A 20,884-nucleotide genomic window follows, 5' to 3' on the forward strand; every position below is an offset into this window, starting at 1 on the left:
GGTGCAATAGTTTGAGCATCTGCTCTGAGACTGACAGGTCGGTGGTAAGCTGGTTCAAACCCCAGCCAAGTCATACCAAAGACGTTAAAAATAGTATGAGCTGCTTCCTTGCTTGATGCTGAGTCTTTAAAAGGATAGAGCATGGACAAGTAACCATATGACTAGCGTTGGCTTAATGGTAAGGGTGGTGGGCTTGGGATCCAAGGATCCTGAGTTCAAATCCTGCTTGGCTGTTCAATTAATACCAGGTGGGGTTGAATCTGCCTGTCATCCTTTGGAGGTCAGCAAAATGAGTACCAGCTTGCTGGTATCCTGTGTTGGAGTGGTGACCCATCCAGGATTGTTCCCAACAGCCCAGAAGACTACTTAGGCAGCACCAAGGATGGAAACAACCATTGTGTATGCTTGATTGGCCTCGTATCCTCTTCGAGTCAGGGATCCAAACCGAGAAAGGCTGCTATTTTAGGAGTCACCGGACACCGCTTCCTATACTTTGCAGGCCTCATTCGTTCTTTAGTTTAGTGTCTTAGGATTAATAATCAAGAGACCTGCTCGGTCATCTCGATTGCGAACATCTCACAAATTGTATTTGAACATACGTACCCACCAAAAAATGGGTGCGATTTTCAGTATCACTAATTTTTCAAAAAACGTTTCATAAGTTCTTCAAATATCAAGTTAGACAGTTGATTTCAACCCCTAGTAAGGACGTTGGTATGGTCTTTCATATGCTGAGGTCACATGTGTCAAATTTCGCCAATTAGAGGTTGAAAAAATTACGTTTCAATGCAAATTGACCCCCAAAAATAGCTGAATCAGCAGTAAATATGTTTTCATTCATCTTAAACTTGATTTGGTGCTCTCAAAGTAACTTCTAGTAGATACAGTAGGGTCAATTAATATTTATTTCACATATATATATATATATATATATATATATATATATATATATATATATATATATGTACTTCGTATATGGCTTGGTCGCACGTCAGTACACAATGCTGTTGGCCTAGTGCTTGTGTGACTGTGATACAGTATTCAACTGAAGCTTCAATGGCATCAGGTTTTGTTGGAGATTCTCCGAAGAATGGCCCATACCCAATCAATGTCTGTGATGTGCTCTCCTCCACCAAAAGGGCATGAAAGGCATTCCATGAGATGACGCTGTCATGGTCACCAGTTTAAAAACAGTCGTTTTGTATCAACTGCCAAGAAACTGTGTGGTCTGATAATAAATGAGTTGCATGTTCTTCGTGTGTCAGGCTTACACCACTCATAGAACGACTACGCAGTCGATCTTGCAAGGTCAAACCACTGTCTTTGGTATGGAAGGGCTGAATCCCTGTACAAGAAGCTTTTCTGGATTTAGCTAATGGTACTGAAGCATAGGTACTTGAGAGATCATCCGTATTTCTTGGATATTGGTAGATGTGCGTTGTCCCATGCATTGTGCTACCATCTGCAGTGTGCTCGTGAAAATCCAAGTTGTCAATGGCGCAATAAGTGAATAGTCCACTTTTTAAATTATATGGGATTAATGGCTTGTCTTGTTCTGGTTCATCAGTGGGTTGTGCCATAGTGGTGATGTACCTCTGTGCGTCTTGATAGCTAATACTATTTCCAAAACGGTTCATCATTGTTACGATCTCTTTACTCCTTGTTTGTTTCAATACATGTAATGCTGATCCAATGTGCTTCGGATTCGGAGTGTTTGCCACAGCTGTAACGATATCTTGGGCCAAATTGAGGACTTTCTTGCGTTCCCGCTCTTTCAGTTGCACTCTCGTGTTAGGGTCTGTAAGTTCAGGTGTTGCGTCAGTAATCAGCCAGGCCACATGGTTATACAGCGATACAGGTAGACGTTCATTCGCAGTGTCAAATGTTATCTGCATAGATGTGTCGATGTTTTCTTTTCTGTTTTTCTTTAGCTGCGAAGCTGTCGCCTTGATATCTGTTTGTAAGGACTTGGCAGAAAGGTACAAGGTGATATTCCTTTCACGAATACCGTTCAATTCAGTAGAGTCGTCTTCACTCTCATCAGCACTTTCTTCGGAACTTATTTCATCTTTCATACTGGCGACTTTCGCAAGAAGATATCCTATTGACATATCTGATGAACAGATTATAGAGGATTGTCCTCTCTGTGGTACGATCATGATGGATGAACCATGTTGTCTGTAGTAGTGCTCAATCTTCTTTTTGATAGATGATGATCGAGAAGAGCTCAGGGAGGCCCCACTGTCTGACAACCAAGCCCTGTACTTGTCACGCAGAGAACTTAAGAAGATGATGTCGTTCGGACCATTAGACAAAAAATCCTCCTCGCTTGCAGTGATTTCATCTTGCAATCTGAGCGCCGTATCATCGAGTCGGTGGGTTACTGCATATAAAAATGATTGGAATCCCTTCTCGGTTAGTTTCTGTATTGTCTCAGCCGAGGACTGCTGGCAGATCACACATCGACCAAAGTCAGTGGACTGTCGTTTTTTTCTTACGTTCAGGTTCAGCCATTGTTCACACCTGCAAGTATATAATTTAAATGTTCATTCACATGAAGGCATATGCATGTTAAATCAATAGATGTGTTAGTTCTTAATTATTTTATTCCAATCTTAACTAACTGTATACTTGTAATCGCAGGTCCCATCTTCCGGATCAATAGGTAGATACACGATGTACCAAGTAAGTGTCTGTGGAGTGTAGTACTGCTATGCAACACGCAACCTAATATACATATAATAATGTCTAAATGATCATAATCTGTAATAAATATGTGTTAGAAACCTGTTGCTCATGTTGCGTACACATCCAAACCACCATTCGAGCAAGAAAAAAGTGTGGTCTACCGTTATCTGCAAAATAATGTTCATTGTATATACATGTATATAACATGAATATGTATGTGTATGAACACATGTACATGTATTTATATTCGGTATTATTATTATAATGACGACCAGTGGTCCTTATTGCATCTACTATGTCCCTTCGATAAGATAATAATAATATGAGTTGTTTAATTGATTTTTAGACAAATGAAAAAAATATTTATTGCTGATTTCGCAAATTTTGCAGGCAATTTGGACTGAAAATCTTTTTTTTTTCAACCTCTAATTGGCTAAACTTGACACATTTGGCCTCAGCATATGAAAGATCATGCCAAAGTCCTTACTAGGGGTTGAAATTAACTGTCTAACTTGACATTTGAGTAAATTATGAAACATTTTCTGAAAAATTAGTGATACCGAAAATCGCACTCATTTTTTGGTGGGTACCTATGTTCAAATACAATTTGTGATGTGTTCGCAATCGAGATGCCCGAGCAGGCCTCTTGATTCTTCATCCTGAGACACCAAAGTAAAGAAAAAACGAGGCCTGCAAAGTATAGGAAGTGGTGTCCGGTCCATCTTAAAATCATGGGTCTGGATCCCTGACTATTCCTACTTTGAAGTTCTTTGAAAGGGAACTTATTGCATCATATTGTGGAAGTATTGTATTATTTTAACATTTTTACGATCCAGATCTTCACCAAAATTTAACCGAGCTGTCGTTGTCACACACCCAACCTGTCTCACAAATTGCATCCGAATCCATTCATAACTTTTTGAGACATCCTGCTCACAGACAAACAGACAGACAGATAGGGGTGAAAACATAACCTTCACCCACCTTTGGTGGCGGAGAGAAGAAGTGAGATGTTAAATACATCTTAAAAGATGTTAGTATCACAAACATGATAATTAGGAAACGGGCACAAGTCCACGAGTCCATCCTTAGATTCAAATTAAACCAATAACAAGGAGAGATGCATTCAAAGTACATCAACCTCATGCCAAATAAATAAATAACATCCTCCAGCGTGCGCGACATTTCTGGGGTGCCTCCGACGCCTGGCGATATCGCTGTGCAGCACATGGAGACGGAATTGGGAAGGAGTGGTGTACAATAATTAAGTAATTAATCAATTAATTGATTTATCTAAAAATAAAAAAACGCCTTTTTTTGCCAAAGTACTTGTTCACTATTGTGCCCAAATTTCAGCTTCCGAGCTCAAAGGATGGCAGGGATATCACCCTGACAAATAAACAAATGAAATTGCTCGTTGATCAAGGAATTGCCGGATTAACTTTGTCATATCTCCATGATCTCTGAAAAAACCAAAAACCTGGAAATCAATTTGGTTCTTATAAGTCGATAGTGCTACTGTTTAATGAGTTATAGCACTTAGTTTGGTCATGATCATAACTTGGAAGTCAATCGGACTTGAAATGGCATTTTTATGGCAATTTGAAATTTTTGACCCGACCCCCCTGACATTCGACCCCCGACCGCTAAGAAGGGTGTTGGTGTGACACCCCAATGAGACATATGGTTGGATGCAGAATTGGAAGATTCACATTTTGGATTTGGTTTGAATTCGATACGACCATTTTAGCGGACGTTATTGCGAAAATAAGAATTTCTATTTTTCGGTGACCTTGACCTTGACCTTTGACCGAGATTCACCAAAAACGACAAGTGTCTAAGTTCGACCATGGCCGACGTCTGTACCCAGATTGGTCATGATCGCTGAAACGGTGTGGCTGCTACAGGGTAAACAAACACACAAACAAACAAACAAACAGACAGACACACAGAATGACACACACAACCGACCAACATAATTGCCGAAATCCAAAGGATTCCAGCAATTAACAAACAGAGTGAAAACTGAGTACGCCCTTTCAGCGAGCATCATCGCCGGGCCGTTCGGCGCGTGGCTGGCGATGACATCATGCATCGCCTGGAGATGGAATAGGGAGGGGCGGTGTACAATGGATGGGACAATAACAAGGAGGTTAATAAAGAGCAATGCAGAAACTGAACAGAACGAAAGACTATGATAATTAAGAAAAAGAATGATTTCTGGCAATATCTCTTTTGAACGTTAAAAAAAATAAAAGAAATTAAAAAAGCCCAAACATGTGACCTGAACACCGCTGGGTCCAATGATTTCAAAGGATTCGACGAGGCTGTGGACGAACTGCAACACTGTCTTGAAGTTCTCCTCACCCATACTCCATGAGCCATCCAGCATGAAGACTAAATCTGCCTTGGCCCTGTAGCAGCCTGAGACGCACAGAAATGTGTGCAAAAAGTGATGCGACTGCAAACATGAGCTTTAATGTGGGTCCCATGTTACAACACAATAGAATTGAATATCAGGTGATGAGATTATTCTTAAGTGGAAAATTACTGGATGCATTGAAAATTGGTTGTTAAACAAATATTGTTGACGTCATTTTCTTTCGGTCTGGGGTCAGCGGAGGTGAAGCGAAATCAACCGAATGCAGGATACGATTACACACCTGGAATAACCGGAGGGAGTGTCGGTTCAGGGTCGGATAACAGGTGGGGATCGATGACGTAGTCTGTTGAGACAGAGGAGAAAAACAAAAATCTAATAAACCCGGAGGTGGCTTGGTCGTTTCATTATCAAGGTAGTGCATTTCACATCCCCTTGTGGTAGTTTTAAATCTGACGCTGTACTGTTTTGAGCCAGGCAACCGGTCACCCGTGTGGCCCCTCGAGGAGCCAAGAGGAGCCGAGCAACAGGTTTTGTAATTTACCGAATGAACATGTATGACGATGATGATGATCGAGGATGTGCAGCAAAACGAGAAATGAAAAAACAAAATGAAAAAAACCAGAATGGAAGGAGAATGAGGAATAAGGAAGGAAATAAATTAATTCTGACTCTGCCTCTCCGAAATTACACTCTCACTCAGTCCTTCTGCAAGTATCAGCTGGAAATCCCGCAATCATACGGGGGAGTCTCACGGTCTTATTCAGATTGGAGACATTGCTGTCCTTTACCGCTTCTCTTTTGGACTTGTTCCTCCTCCCCTTTCTTCTCTCCACTCATCCCTCGTCCACGTAGGTCATACACATTTTTACAGAAATCGAAAATGTGTTTTCCAGAAATCAAAAAAAAATATATATATATATATATTGAAAAAATTATTCCAGAAATTGAAACAATTGAAACATCTTCCCTCCTTCGTTTAACGTTGGCTCCTCTACAACAGGTGTACAACACAAGAGATGGAAGCAATGAAGAAACACGAGAAAGTACAAATGGTAGTGATCTTCGGTTTTAAAAACTGAAATGGGACAGAGAGGATCAACCACTCACTTGTGGACTGCAAGATGCTCCGCATGGGACCTTCGGCACCACGGTAAAGACCCTGCACGCTCAGTTTGTACTCAACGCCCGGGAGAAGGTTTCTCATGCAGTGCGTGTTAGTGCCGCGTGCCACACGGAATTCCTTCTTTGGCTGCTCTCCTGTGCAAGCACCAAATATCAAGTTATTGATGTGCATCAGTGCGAGATCAAACAAACTTAGGGTGAACAGTTGCAAACATCGCAACAACTTTCAAATTGCGGAAGGTTTTAGGTTATCGACGAGAAGAGGAAGAAAAAAATAAATAAATAAATCAAGGCTTGTGATAAAACAATCGCAATCCGTCTCGGTCACCAGAAGCGACAAGTGCAGGCTGACACTCGGTAATTAGAGAGGTGGGTGGTGGTCAAGGTGGGCACCTCGAAGAGCATCCAACGTGACTTGGTAGCTGCTGGCATCACGGTGCATTTGCCATTCCACACAGAAGCTCGTGGTATCCAGGTTTGTGGCGATGAGATCACTGATTTCCATATCACCTGATGATCAACAGGGTCAACTGTTTCAATGAAGCACTTTATTCAGGAAATGAAGAAAAAAAAATAGGAAAAAAAACCAAAAACATTATTCATGAACTGATTAAATCACGTCCTCCTTTTAAATCAATTATATCAGAATTATTATTATGGTCATCTTAATTATTCCCATTAACTTTATATGCAAGCCGACGTGGTGTGATTCGGGTAGAAATTCAAGCCATCGTTTGTTGTGAGTCGGTCTTCCAACCAGAAAGAGTAAAAACAAGAAAAAAAAGTTTGGGCAGAAGATGTAATATTGTTCACAAGATATTGAAAAATCCTATATATATATATATATATATATATGTATAATTGCTGACGACTCCACCCTCTGCCGTGACATCCCTCATCCTTCAGACAGGCAGCTGCAACCTCTTCCCTCTCTTCAGACCTTGATTAAAAAAAAAAAAAAAAACACCTGGAATATGTCTTTCAATCCTGATAAATCGCACTCTCACTCTCTCTCTCTCACTCTCTGAAAGAACCATCTGGCGAACTGTCTTATCTACTTTTGAAACAATCCTCTTGAGAAAGATCAGTTCCTCAAACTCCTTGGTCTCACTATCAGCCATGATCTTTCTTGGGCAAACCAGATGTCAAAGTTGGCCTCCGAAGCCAGCCGCCGACTGGGCATCCTCTGCCGTACAAAGTCCTTCCTTGGCACACCTGGACTCCTATCCACCGACAAGGCCTTCATCGGCAGCTTGATGGAATGGTGCTCTCCCCTCTGGGCTGGTACCCCTGCTTCACACCTTGCTCAGCTTGATGCCGTGGAAGCCAAGGCCTTCGAGACCATTGGAATCTCCCGTGATGAAGCCGAGTCTACGGGCCGATGACTTTGCCATTGCAGAAAGCTCAGTGGTCTCTCTGTCTTCTTCTGCCTCCTTTCTGGTCTTGCACCCTCTGCTCTTTCTGTGCTTCGTTTCCTCCAGGTTTCTGGAGGGCGCACGCGGTCCACCGTCAATCCCCTTCTGTGAAACTCCAAAAATCCAGAATCGCTGCTCACCTCCACTCATTTGTTCCTCTTTTTTTTCCATACCTGTGGATACAACTTCCACATTCTCTTCGATCTTATCGTTCCCTCCAAGGCTTCAAGACAACTGTTGACCGCCATCTCAGATTGTCCCCAATCCAAAACCATTATCTTTTCTCCCTCGTTAAACCACTCCCCCCTCCCAAATTTCCAATTTCTCTTTCCTGATAGCTTGTTTTTGTATCCATGTTATCGACCCCCTGCATCCACCCCTACCCCTCATTCTTAACCACATCCATCGTTGTCTGTCTCCCTCTATTTTGTCTCTCGGCCCTGCTGTTAGTATTTCCCTTTTTCTCTCTGCTGTTCCTTTTGTTATGTTGTGTCCTGATACTTCTGTGTTCTACCTCTCATACGAGCCTTGACTCTACACAAAAAAGAAAGATGCTCTCAATGGTAAAGATTGTGAAGGATGTCATGAAAATAAGGAGCATTGTTCTTATCTGTTTTGACCCTTGTTTGTCCATTTTCTGTCCAGCAGTTTTTAAAAAAATCTCTGACCCATTGTGTGAGTGCATTGATCTTTCATCCTCTAACGTCAACAAACTGTTCGATAAGCATAGAATATCATATTTAATAAAAGAAGCAACGGAATACAGCAATACTGATTTGCGATGCAAGGAAACATCATGTGCAATGGTGGCAGCATGCATTATGGGACACCAGGGAGCTTACGTGTGGCGGTGCGGGTCTTCAGTGGAGCACTTGACCCACTTGGGTATGTGGCTGACACCTGCACAATGTAATCTTCACCGATTTTAAGGTTTTGCACCAAAACAGAATTGACGTTATTTCCAACCACCGTCTCGTATGCCTGTCCACCCACTGCAGGGGGGAAAAAACAAAACACACACACACAAATAATCATCATAATCATCATCATAATCATCATCATCATCGTTGTAATCATCATTGGTTAGTGGCACAGCAACACCGCTGAAGCAGAGCCCCTATTACCGGTTGACTGGTACTCATTTCGCCGACCTCGGAAGGATGACAGGCTGAGTCAACCCCCTGGTGTTAATTCAGCGGGGAAAAAACGGGGCTCGAACTCAGGACCGGAGGATCCCAAGCCACCACCCTAACCGCTAAACCAACACCAGGCACTGAAGCATATGAAGAACAACCTTCTTATATCTTAGCGGGTTATGAACATTGTTGGGGAGTCATGCGTAACCAGGATGACTGAAAATCCGTAACTGTTCCACGTTAAGATCACTCATGTTCAATCCGAATAATCTGATGTTGTTTTTGTACGGGGATTGTTTTTTGGATCACTTTGGGGATTTTTTGGTATTATTTCTGCAGGACGAAGGAATAAAAACCCTCAAATCACAACATGTGCTCACTGAAGAATTGTCCATGTGTGCGAAGGCTCGTGTCGATCTGCTTCGGCGGACAAGTCGAACAATGGATTGAATGAACAGGACATCGATTGAGGAATGCTAATCGTGGAGGGAAACAAGGGCAAGCCTTCTCCTTGCGGCTTCGTCTTGCTTTTCATGGGTGCACTAGTCGAGCACATGGTCTGAGGTGCTCCGCAAGGCCCAAAAAAAACCTCATGTAAAAAAAATACGTTTCAATGATGGGAAATAAGTCTGGAGACGGCGATGGTTCACGAGCAATGTACACGGTTCGCCTTTTTTAATTTTTTATGGCGGGAATCTGGAAAAAACGTAAATAATGAAAGTTGTAGTACTCGAAGAGCACGACTTGGATACCAACTTTCATTTGAAACAGTTGAAAACCCGAGGAGCTCGATGCCCAATTTATTGATTTTTTTTTCACATTTTCTAAGTTCGTAACCTTGTGACCTTGACCTTGGGACGAAAATTAAAAATCGAGCTCCGTGGGGCTATGCAGGTGCCACAGGGCTAACCAAATACCGAAACCCCTGCCAGATTCGACAAACCCCTTCGGAGAAGATGTAACTTGAAACCGGCTACCCCAAAAAACACACGTTTTTTGGGCGTGGCTCTGCCCATAATGGGCGCACCATGCCCATTCTCTGGAAAACACAACTAGATCATGATAGAAACCTCCCACCAAAATTTTATCAGGATCGGATCAAAACCCACGGAGCTATGCTCGGGACGGACAGACAGACAGACACACACCCATAACGAATATAGTGGTCACTTACTGACTCGTGAACCAATAAAAGTAAAGGATGATAATGGTAAACGTTGAAGTGGAATAATTTGAAAGGGATGTGGAGGTTTCACCATTGTATAAAATAAAGTTATTAAATGAATATTCCAACGTTTCTGCTTAATTTTAATTTAATTTTATAGTGTCTAAACTAGGACACTCGGTAGAGCGCAGCCCTCCGCCAGCTTGAACAGTTTATGTTTTGTATCGCACCTATAGGCTGGATCTGGATTCGGACCTGAACCAAAATCGAATCGGCTTGTTCTCGTCACCGACCCAACTGAGTCACCAAGTTTTGTCATAACGCGTCCACCATTTTCTGAGATATCGTGCTACATAACGTTTTTGGCGCTATTTCTCAATGGTGAATAATCACTTAAAAAAAATTCTCATATCTGGATCTGGATTCGAATTTTCACCAAAATCAAATCAATTCGTCCTCGTCAGACACCCAACATCATGTCCACCAAGTTTCATCCAACTCCGTCCACCGACTATTGGAGATACCCGTTCAATAGACAAACAGAGAGGAGTGAAAACATAACTGCGTCCCCCTTCGGTGGCACGACGGAGCTTGTACAGGACATGAGGAGACAGACATCAATGTACTTGAAACATGAATTACAATTTTAAGGACGTTAATAGAAAATGGACAACGCGCGGTGCACCGGATTCCAAGATTTGAACCTGGGTTGCCGACGTCATGAGCTACGGGTTCAGTACAGGTGGGAACGAGTCCGAGCAGGTCATCCAAAAAATGGATTAAAGTGAAATGAGCACACGGCACGGAAACATTGCAGCGTCTTTTCGATCGAACCACAGCGAGACATCTTTCCTCACTTTTTCCCTGCCAGGAGCATATTCCCCCCATCTCACTCCGCTGGATGTTTTCATTCTGAAAACCTCTCCAACTCAATACACTGTGTTTCAGCAAAATGCATTTTGGCCTGGAGTTTCCTTGCTGGCAGCTTCTTGTGTCGCGGTGCGACTGAATAACAGCCAATTAATGATGAAAAATCCGTTTTCCTGCAATGAAACCGAATAACACATTCTTCCATGGGTAATGAGCACTGACATATCATCGAGCTACTGAAAAACCAGCACAGAAACAGTCACTGGAACTGTTCGTTCGGTGAAACGTTGTTGTGAGATTTCCGCTTCTGACAATGCTTTCTCTGGATTCCATAAACACACCGACGTCCTAAGTCGTACAGGAAAGGCCTGGAACCTTGCTTCTCGATAAGTGCAGAATAATAACTCTTTATAGCTTCAGTGCTGATGAAAATGGATGCTTTTCACTCGGTTGAGATCCTCAAGTCAACAGCATTGATCGTCAAAATTACAGGGAGAACATCCAGCAGATACCTCAGTCTCTGGAAATGGCTCTGGAAACGAAATACTGTCCACCAGACAAATAAAACTTCATATCTCGGCTTTGCAACTACATCAACATTCTGTTATTTTCATCATTATTATCTCCGCCACCGACGGTGGATGGAGGTTATGTTTTCAGCCCTGTTTGTCTGTCTGCCTGTCGGTCTGTCTGTCTGTCTGTGTGCATGATGTCTCAAAAAGTTATCGACAGATTTGGATGAAACTTGGTTGACAGATTGGGTGTGTGACGAGGACGAACTCATTAGATTTTGGTGACGATCTGGATAGCAGAATGATGTTAACATTTTAAAGTGATTCTTCACCATTGAGATGGGGCCAACGATGATACATAGCACGATATCTTAAAACGGTGTGGACTGATTGTGACAAAACTTGGAGGACAAGTTGGGTAGGTGACAAGAACTAATGGATTCGATTTGGTTTCAGGTCCAGATGCGGATCTGGCCTCTCAGTGGGATACAAACCGTAAATGAGATACGTCCGTCTCGACATATCTCGAGCTTTTCATACAGTCTGGCATCTTGACTTTCTCTCCAAACTCTGCCTATGGCATATGATGCCAACTCCACACACGGCTTACTGACGTCCTCTCTTCACGTAGCCAACGTGTGTCGTTCAACGGAATCCTTTCATCTCCTTTCCCTGCCAAGGCTGGAGTGCCCCAAGGCAGTGTTGTGGTCCCAGTCCTAGTCCTGATCTTCATCAATGATCTCTCTGAATCTCTGAAAAATCCTCTTTTATATTTGCTGATTACTCCACCCTCTGCCATGACGTCACTCACCCTTCAGCCAGGCAGGATGCGGCCTCCTCCCTCTCTTTAGACCTTGACAGAATCACAAGCTGGTCAAACACTTGAAATACGTCTTTCAATATCCTGACGAATCTCACGATCTCTCTCTGAAGGGACCGTCTGAGAACCCCCTCTTGCTCAGCTTGACACGAGGGAAATGAAGGACTTCAGGATTGTTGGAATCTCCTGGGATGAAGTTGAGTCGAAGGACTTATCGCTATGCCATCACAGACAGGTCAGTGGTCTTTCCGTCTTCGACCACCTCCTTTCTGGTCTTGCACCCTCTGCTCTTTCCCTGCTTTGTCCTCCCCCCACCCCCAGGTTTTTGCAGGGTTCATACGGTCCACCATCAACCCCCTTCTGGTGAAACTACCTAAATCCACCATCACTGCTCACCTCCACTCATTTGTTTCTCTTTTTTCAAGCATGTGTAACAAACTTCCACAGCCTCTCCAATCTCATTCTTCCCTCCAGGTCTTCAAGACATCTGTTCACCAGCATCTCCGATCATCCCCAATCCAAAACCATGCTCTTTTCTACCCTCATTAACCCCCACCCAAATCCCTCCTCCACCAAAATTACCAATTTTCCTTCCTTGGTGTTTCCTTTTGTATCCATATTGTCCACCCCACGCATCCTCTCCTGCCCCCATTCCTCCCCTCACCCTTTGTTTGTCCAAGTCTCCCTCCATCTTGGCCTTCACACCTTTGTTGGTGGTGTTTTCCCCCTCTCTCCACTGTTTATATTCCATGCGTCTCCACTGTTTCTTTTGTGTCATGTTATGTCTTCATCTGTTCAGTTTATTCGCTCTTCCAAGAGCCTCGACTATGTATACAAAAAAACCCCTGTTCAGCCTCACGGAGGTATGTTATTTTAATTCGAGACTGCACTTTCATCCATCCTCAATCCATCTCCAAATGCCATACTCAGACTGGAGCATCAGTGATGCTTTAGCTGTTGCTTGACAGATAACACATTGGGTGGTTTGCCATTCCATTCGCAACAGTAGTCAAGGGTCCTGAGTTTGAGCCCCTATCGGACCATTGAATTAACACCAGGTAGAGTTGACTCAGCCTGTCATCCTTCCGAGGTCAGCAAAATCAGTACTAGTGCACTGGTAATAGGAGCATCACATCAGCGGCACAGCCGTGCCCTCAGCCAATGATGCTACCCGTAGCCTTGTGCTGCATACGAAGGAGGAGAAGGAGGAGGTATTCAAGGTAGGAGTTTGGAATTTGGCCATGGCACTTCCACACATTGACGCACTCTTTCGAAAGGTACTGTTGTGGGTCTTCAACGCACATCAACCAAGCTTTAAATGGAGCCGGTTTAATGTCCCCTCAAAAAAAAAAAGCATACTCCATGATGCATTGCCCTTCTTGAAGAGCACCGGAGTCTGTTGTCAGATCCTATCCCAAAAGGAATCAAACTCTTGATCTTACAAAGTTCGATATTAAATACAGAAACTTCCATTGCAACTTAAAAAATGGTTTAAATCATTTTTCTTTTTCAAGATATATGGTTATTGTAAGCTTGCGATTAGGGTCAAAGGTGACAATTGTATGGACAACAAGGCGTAGATCATACAAGGCCCGATAATTTATTTAATTATTCTGTGGCCATTTGAAGGTCTCTTTCCCTTCTTGTATTTATCCACCATGGACGCAGAACCGTCTGAAAGGTTGTCTGCTTTCACGGAAAGGCTTGCTTTCTATCAATGGATGCCAATGTAAGCTGGCTCAGAAACAGCCAAGAAATAGAATAAACAGACACCTGCAACCCAGGCCTTTGGGCTTTGGCAAACAGTTCCATGTCCACAGTACATTCCACTCCCAGTTCTACGCCTCCACTCCCAGTCATATTCCTCCACTCCCAGTCATATTCCTCCACTCCCAGTCATATGCCTCCACTCGCAGTCATACGCCTCCACTCCCAGTCATACGCCTCCACTCCCAGTCATATTCCTCCACTCCCAGTCATATGCCTCCACTCCCAGTCATATGCCTCCACTCCCAGTCATACGCCTCCACTCCCAGTCATATGCCTCCACTCCCAGTCATATGCCTCCACTCCCAGTCATATGCCTCCACTCCCAGTCATATGCCTCCACTCCCAGTCATATGCCTCCACTCCCAGTCATACGCCTCCACTCCCAGTCATATTCCTCCACTCCCAATCATACACCTCCACTCGCAGTCCTACGCCTCCACTCCCAGTCATATGCCTCAACTCACAGTCCTATGCCTCCACTTCCAATCATACGCCTCTACTCCCAATCATACACCTCCACTCACAGTCCTACGCCTCCACTCACAGTCCAACGCATCCACTCCCAATCATACTCCTCCACTCCCAGTCATATTCCTCCACTCCCAATCATATGCTTCCACTCCCAGTCATACGCCTCCACTCCCAGTCATATGCCTCCACTCCCAGTCATATGCCTCCACTCCCAGTCACATGCCTCCACTCCCAGTCATATTCCTCCACTCCCAATCATACACCTCCACTCGCAGTCCTACGCCTCCACTCCCAGTCATATGCCTCAACTCACAGTCATATGCCTCCACTTCCAATCATACGCCTCTACTCCCAATCATACACCTCCACTCACAGTCCTACTCCTCCACTCACAGTCCAACGCATCCACTCCCAATCATACTCCTCCACTCCCAGTCATATGCCTCCACTCCCAGTCATATTCCTCCACTCCCAATCATACGCTTCCACTCCCAGTCATACGCCTCCACTCCCTCCAGTATGGGATCCCTCCAGCTTTCTCAGGCCCTATTGCAGAAACTACCTCATGGACTGGAATCCATCACACCTTGGCTCCTTGGCCAAAGGCAATCCACATGTTCTCAAGACCTAGTTCCTGTAAGGATGGCAGTACAGATATTGCTATGACAAGTACATCCGTGTCATTATCCTTAATGATAATGGACTTTCTACCATCCATCGTTGCATCCCTGGTGTGTACAAATATTTGAGTGTCAGCTTCTTCATGACAACGTGGAGACACAGCATCCAGTGACTTCCTTGTGTTGCTAATGGCATATTCTCCTTTTGTGACAATGACTGTGCTTGTCGTCTGTGCTTCACACATCTTCTCCACAAGGAAGTGAAACAGCTCAGTCTTGTTGCTGTCATCTCGAAGAAAGCTTCTCCAGTTACTTGGGGTCTTACTGGTTCCTGTCACTTCTTCGGATTCCTTGCCCCCTTTTCGACCTTGCCTCGGACTTCAGACTTGACTTCTTGTACACATCAAACACTACGTCCACCCTCTCGTACCTGGCACCAGAGGATTCCACCTTTGGGATGATGTCTTCTTTAGCATAGTCATCAAATATCTTAGAAGTGCGTGGAGGAAGAGCATTGATAAGTGCTGAGCCATCAATGATGACTGAAAATCCCCTTGGTTCTCTGTCTGGGATGTTCACTTGCACTTCAAGAATTTCAGCCGGCTGTGACTTCAAACTTTTTTGAAGTTTTTAATTTTTTTTCAAATTTTGAAAAATTTGGATTTTCAAATGGCCAATCGGGCAGGTTTGATCAGAAAGCCCTGCAGAACAGAAATGCCAAAATTTGATGCTTGTATCATAATTTACACGATTTTTCACCTATCTATACTACTACACGAGTCCTACGCCTCCACTCCCAGTCATACAACTCCACTCGAATACCAGTGTACTGGTACAGGGGCACAGCATCAGTGGCTGAGTCGTGCCCCAACAAAATGATGGCTACCCGGCAGCCAAGCTGCAATAATTATGTGAACTGTGACTCTGTTATTGCTCAGTTTACAATAGAAACAAGAAAGAGCATTCATGAGATTTGTCGAGGCAAGCCTTTTCACACAAGCCATTGAGTATGACATACATATATATATATATATATATATATATATATATATATATATATATATATATATATATATATATATATATATATATTAAAAAGAAACCTTTTAATTCAACAAATGTATTTTGAATGGGAAATTTTATAATCCAATTTGATTGCTGCGTAAAGTTGCATGTTGCGTGAGGGTAATAAGTTGAATCAACGCGTGCTTGGAATGAACGATATATTAGAATAGATCGAGGTGCGGATAAACGTACCCTGAGGAACGGGCACGGCTAACCTGGACATACTCCACATTCACGGAATAAAATCAAATCACGGTTAAACCAGGCTGAACGGTTTATATTTTGTATCCCACGGATAGGCCGGATCTGGATTCACACCTGAACCAAAATCGAATCCTCGGATAAGTCCAAAGGAGAAAGATTGAACTCGAGTTTGCAAGGCAAGTCAGCATGGAATTACTCAGGAATGCAGGTAACATAAGTGTTTTGACTGTAGTTTTGTGATGAGAAATCTTAAAATAAAATAAAAAAACTCACCATAGCGGGGTCCCTACTTAAAGGTGTTCCAAATATCATGTTCTGTTGACCTTTATGTTTCAACCCATTCACTTCACACTGGACATGTAGCTTCAAATGACACAACATACGGACATCTTGAAGGTCAAGCAAGAGATTGTGCCATTCTTTCTGGGCATGTGTTGTTCACTTTAAAGAGTTGCGTTCTTAGGTCTAGTCGCCAATAGTATATTCGAGTTCAATATGGGTGGACCAGATGAACACCTCACTTTTGATGCCGTTTGGTGCATGGTTGGACCACACTCGTCCGTAATCAGTAACCTTTCGATCGATCCTTGAACAACCTTTAATACCATTTCACTGATGACGATACTCTGTGGTCCTCTGTGCGGAGCGTTGGTGCTGCCTAAGCAGTCTCCTTAGCTATTGGGCACAATCCTGGATGGGTCGCCACTCTGACACAGGATACCAGCAAGCTGGTACTCATTTTGCCGACCTCGGAAGGATGACAGGCAGAGTCAACCCCACCTGGTATGAATTCAACAGCCGAGTGGGATTTGAACTCAGGATCCTAGCATTGCAAGCCCACCACCCTAACCATTAAGCCAACACCAGGCATATACTGTGTGGTGAACATTGCCAAGCACCAGCAAGAGATAAATGACACCTCTGTCCATTTATACCAGGTTCCCCAAGGTAGCACACGTTTATGAACAAAGCCATCCTTCGTTTGCCCTTCGTCTTCGTCCATTTGTCCCTCTTTCCTCTTCTCTAAACATGGCTGCACCCTCCACTTTATGTCAAACAACATCCCATCACTCCCTACAGACATATCTGACCACTTGTCTGGCACAAATATGACTCTTACAATCATGCAGTGGGCTGGATGGCAATTAATGAACATGAAACAATTCTACAATGCGTTCCATCTAATGTTGCAGCTGCTTTGTAAACCTCATAGGAAACTTTATTGAAAATGGCATACCAGCTGGTTGGTACATGACTCGGAAGCCCATGACAGTCGTGTCCGGTGAATCCCAGGAGACGCGGAAGCGGTTGTACCATTGATCAGTGATGCGTATATTCCGGGGTCCATCCAGTGCCACTGACATCAAGATAAAGACATCATCACAGAAGTGCTACATTGGGGATTTGCATGACAGTATTGCTATTATCATGATGATAATAACTATTATTATTATAATTATAATTATAAAAACATGTGATTGCATCTCTTTTGTCATCATTAATATTTCTAGTTTATGTAAATCATAATGAATGGTGCCAATTTTAAGATGAGCATGCATGCTTTTCCGAGTGCTTGGTGTGGGAAAGGAACATCGTACAGGTGCGGCCGACGCCCGTCAGTGAACTTCCCTCCCATTCAGCATAGAGCGCAGCCACGGTGACTTTGTACGACGTGTCAGCTGAAAGTGGCTGCAACACCACAGCACGTGCATGGCCTGGCACTGTTACCTGTACAACGCGAGAGTGACTCAATGACAACGAGACCTTTTAAATCACCAAGCATGCTCGAAAGCAACGTGAAGTGGTGGTGTTGGTGGCAATTATATTCAACAGGTTTTCCAGGTAAAGTGAACATGACAATTGTTTGAGCCAGGTGTTCACATCAATGCTGTTGTCGTATTTGAAAAGATGTAATATCAATTCAATTCAAATAATAATCAATAAAATATATCCGAGGTGGAGGCAAAATAACAACAACAATTAAATTTTACAAAATGGATACCTACTCTACATCATTCTGCCATCCGTAAAGGGATCTAAATGATTCACAATTCACGCTGTCACACTGGAACTCACCTCTCACCTGTCTCGTCTGGGTTCGAGCGATTGTCGACTTGGCTATAAACTGTCTGATTGGTGATTTGCAGGCAGGGCGTTGCTTCAATTAGTGTACCATACATAGCTCGGTGACCCATCTGCCAGCATTAGCTCTTGTCCCACATCCCACGCACCATGGTTCTTCCAAAAGCAGGTTCTTTGGCGAGGGTTGCAATCCTGAATGGGTCACTACCCTGACGCAGGATACTTGACGGAGAGTGCAGGGACTTGTTCAGGGTGTTGGCGGTAACTCGATGACTCTTCTCGACAGACAACGTGGAATCTTTAACATCCACCAACTAAAGCTGGCAGATGGGAGGGCCAGTTTAACGTCTATCCGATTGACGGTGCACACGGTGATGAATCGCCCTCCCTGCAAAACTCCAAGATGGTAGTTTATAGCTGTGTTGAGCTTCAAACATAAGACAGCTCAGAAGCGAGCGTGAATACAGTGCCTAAAGGAAGTCTACACCCCCTTTCAAATTTTTCACCTTTTGTTTCCTTGTAGCCTGGAATTAAATTGCATTAAATCAGACTTTTTCAACCTTTACTCACACATTGTAACCCAAAACTTCCAAGTGAAAACAAATTCTACAATTTTCATAAAAATTAATTAAAAATACAAGACTACAATATCTTGGTTGGATAAGTGTCAACCCCCCGTTATAATGGCAATTGTAAATTAGTTCAAGTGTAACCAACCACCATCAACATCACACACAAGTTAATTGGCTTTCACCTGTGTTAAATTGTAGGGATTCTAATTATTTCAGAATAAAATCAGCTGTTCCTGCAGGTTTCCTCTGCTGAGTAGTGCATTTCACAGCAAAGACTCAACCACATAAACCAAGGAGCTTTCAAAGAACCTCCGGGATAAAGTTGTGGAAAAGCACAGATCAGGGGAGGGGTATAAAAATATTTCATAGGCCTTGAATATCCCTTGGAGCACAGTCAAGACAATCATTTTGAAGTGGAAGGCGTATGGTACCACCAAGACCCTGCCTCGATCAGGTCGTCCCTCCAAACTGGATGACCAAGCAAGGAGGAGATTGATCGGAGAGGCCAACTTTGAAAGAGCGACATGCCTTTATGGCAAAGACTTGTCACTGTGTACATGTGACAACAATATCTCAAGCACTCCACAAGTCTGACCTGTATGGTAGGGTGGCAAGAAGGAAGTCGTTACTCAAAAAAGCCCACCTCGAGTCCCATCTGAGGTATGCAAAAAACCACTCCGGAGATTCTGAAGCCATGTGGCAAGAACTTTTGTGGTCTGATGAAATGAAGATGGAACTTTTTGGCCTCAATGCGAAACTTTACACTTGGTACAAACCCAACACAGCGCATCACCCAAAGAACACCATCCTTACTGTGAAGCACGGTGATGGCAGCATCATGTGATTGGGATAATTCTCATCAGCAGGGACTGGGGCACTTGTCAGGATAGAAAGGAAAATGGATGGAGCAAAATACAGAAAAATCCCAGAGGAAAACCTGTTCACCTTCACCTTTCACCTTCACGGACGGAAGTTCACCTTTCAGCATGACAACAAACTGAAGCACACAACCAAAGCTAAACTGGAGTGGCGAAGGAACAAAAAGATAAATGACCTTGAGTGGCCCAATCAGAACCACGACCTAAATCCAATCGAAAATCTGTGACATGACTTGAAGATTGCTGTCCATCACCGCTCCCCACACAACTTGACTGAGCTCGAACAGGTTTGTTTAGAAGAATGGGCGAATATTGCCAAATCAAGGTGTGCAAAGTTGGTAGAGACCTATCCCAACAGACTCACAGAGCTCTGTAATTGCTGTCAAAGGTGCTTCCACCAAGTATTAACTCAGGGGGGTGGACACTTATCAAACCAAGATATTCTAGTTTTGTAGTTTTCAATTCATCTTCTGAAATTTGTGGAATTTGTTTTTCACTTGGAGGATGTGGGTTACGATGTGCAGATAAAGGTGTAAAAAGTCTCATTTAACGTAATTTAATTCCAGGCTACAAGGAAACAAAAGGTGAAAATTCTGAAAGGGGGTGTAGACTTCCTATAGGCACTGAACCTCAAAGCGATCCTGCCGGCTCACTGGTGGACGTGAAAGAGCTCACAATGTCCTTTGACCAACCGTAGGCAAATGATCACTGGCATTGTGAACAAAATTTTCAATTCCTGTCCTAATATGTGTCGAGACGTGACATCAGCAGCACAGCAGTGTGCAAGCAATGTTGCAAACGGCCGAGAAGTCGTTCCTGAATCCCAGTCCAAAATATGAATTTACCAATGATGACGAGCCACACTGAGACCAGCCAAGGCCAGGCTGGAAGCCACTTTGAGTTCTGGTGTTTTTCAGATTGCATTCAGCAATAAGACGAGCAACACGCACACAATGCAATCTACATTGTACAAGATGTCATTTTTTGGTTAAAACACATGAATAATATCAAGGTCAACATCTCGAGTTTGGGGTGGTGGGAAAGTAGGAATGAGCAAATGAGGGTCCACCGACATGTTGATCTAATTAGCAGCATTTTCCAAAGGGACAAG

The 20,884-nt window shown here is 43.5% G+C and overlaps 1 protein-coding gene across 4 annotated transcripts in view; it reads right to left on the reverse strand.

The window, feature by feature from the left end:
• LOC147012683 (collagen alpha-1(XIV) chain-like) overlaps positions 1-20,884 on the reverse strand; it is a 168,562-nt gene that overhangs the window by 46,949 nt on the left and 100,729 nt on the right. For all 4 annotated transcript variants that reach the window (XR_015051032.1, XM_085853765.1, XM_085853766.1 and 1 more), the window contains 7 exons: positions 17,840-17,969; positions 17,479-17,598; positions 8,451-8,600; positions 6,587-6,703; positions 6,179-6,328; positions 5,352-5,414; positions 4,973-5,112 (listed from right to left, as the gene is read on the reverse strand). Coding sequence is in view for 3 of the 4 variants with exons in the window: in XM_085853765.1 (XP_085709891.1) it covers positions 4,973-5,112; positions 5,352-5,414; positions 6,179-6,328; positions 6,587-6,703; positions 8,451-8,600; positions 17,479-17,598; positions 17,840-17,969 (870 nt within the window). In the remaining variant the exon portion in view is untranslated. The remainder of the gene's footprint in view (positions 1-4,972; positions 5,113-5,351; positions 5,415-6,178; positions 6,329-6,586; positions 6,704-8,450; positions 8,601-17,478; positions 17,599-17,839; positions 17,970-20,884) is intronic.

Source organism: Eptatretus burgeri, chromosome 14 (assembly GCF_056783735.1).
Source record: "Eptatretus burgeri isolate ZD-2024b chromosome 14, Ebu_testis_v1, whole genome shotgun sequence".
Taxonomy (NCBI): Eukaryota; Metazoa; Chordata; class Myxini; order Myxiniformes; family Myxinidae; genus Eptatretus; species Eptatretus burgeri.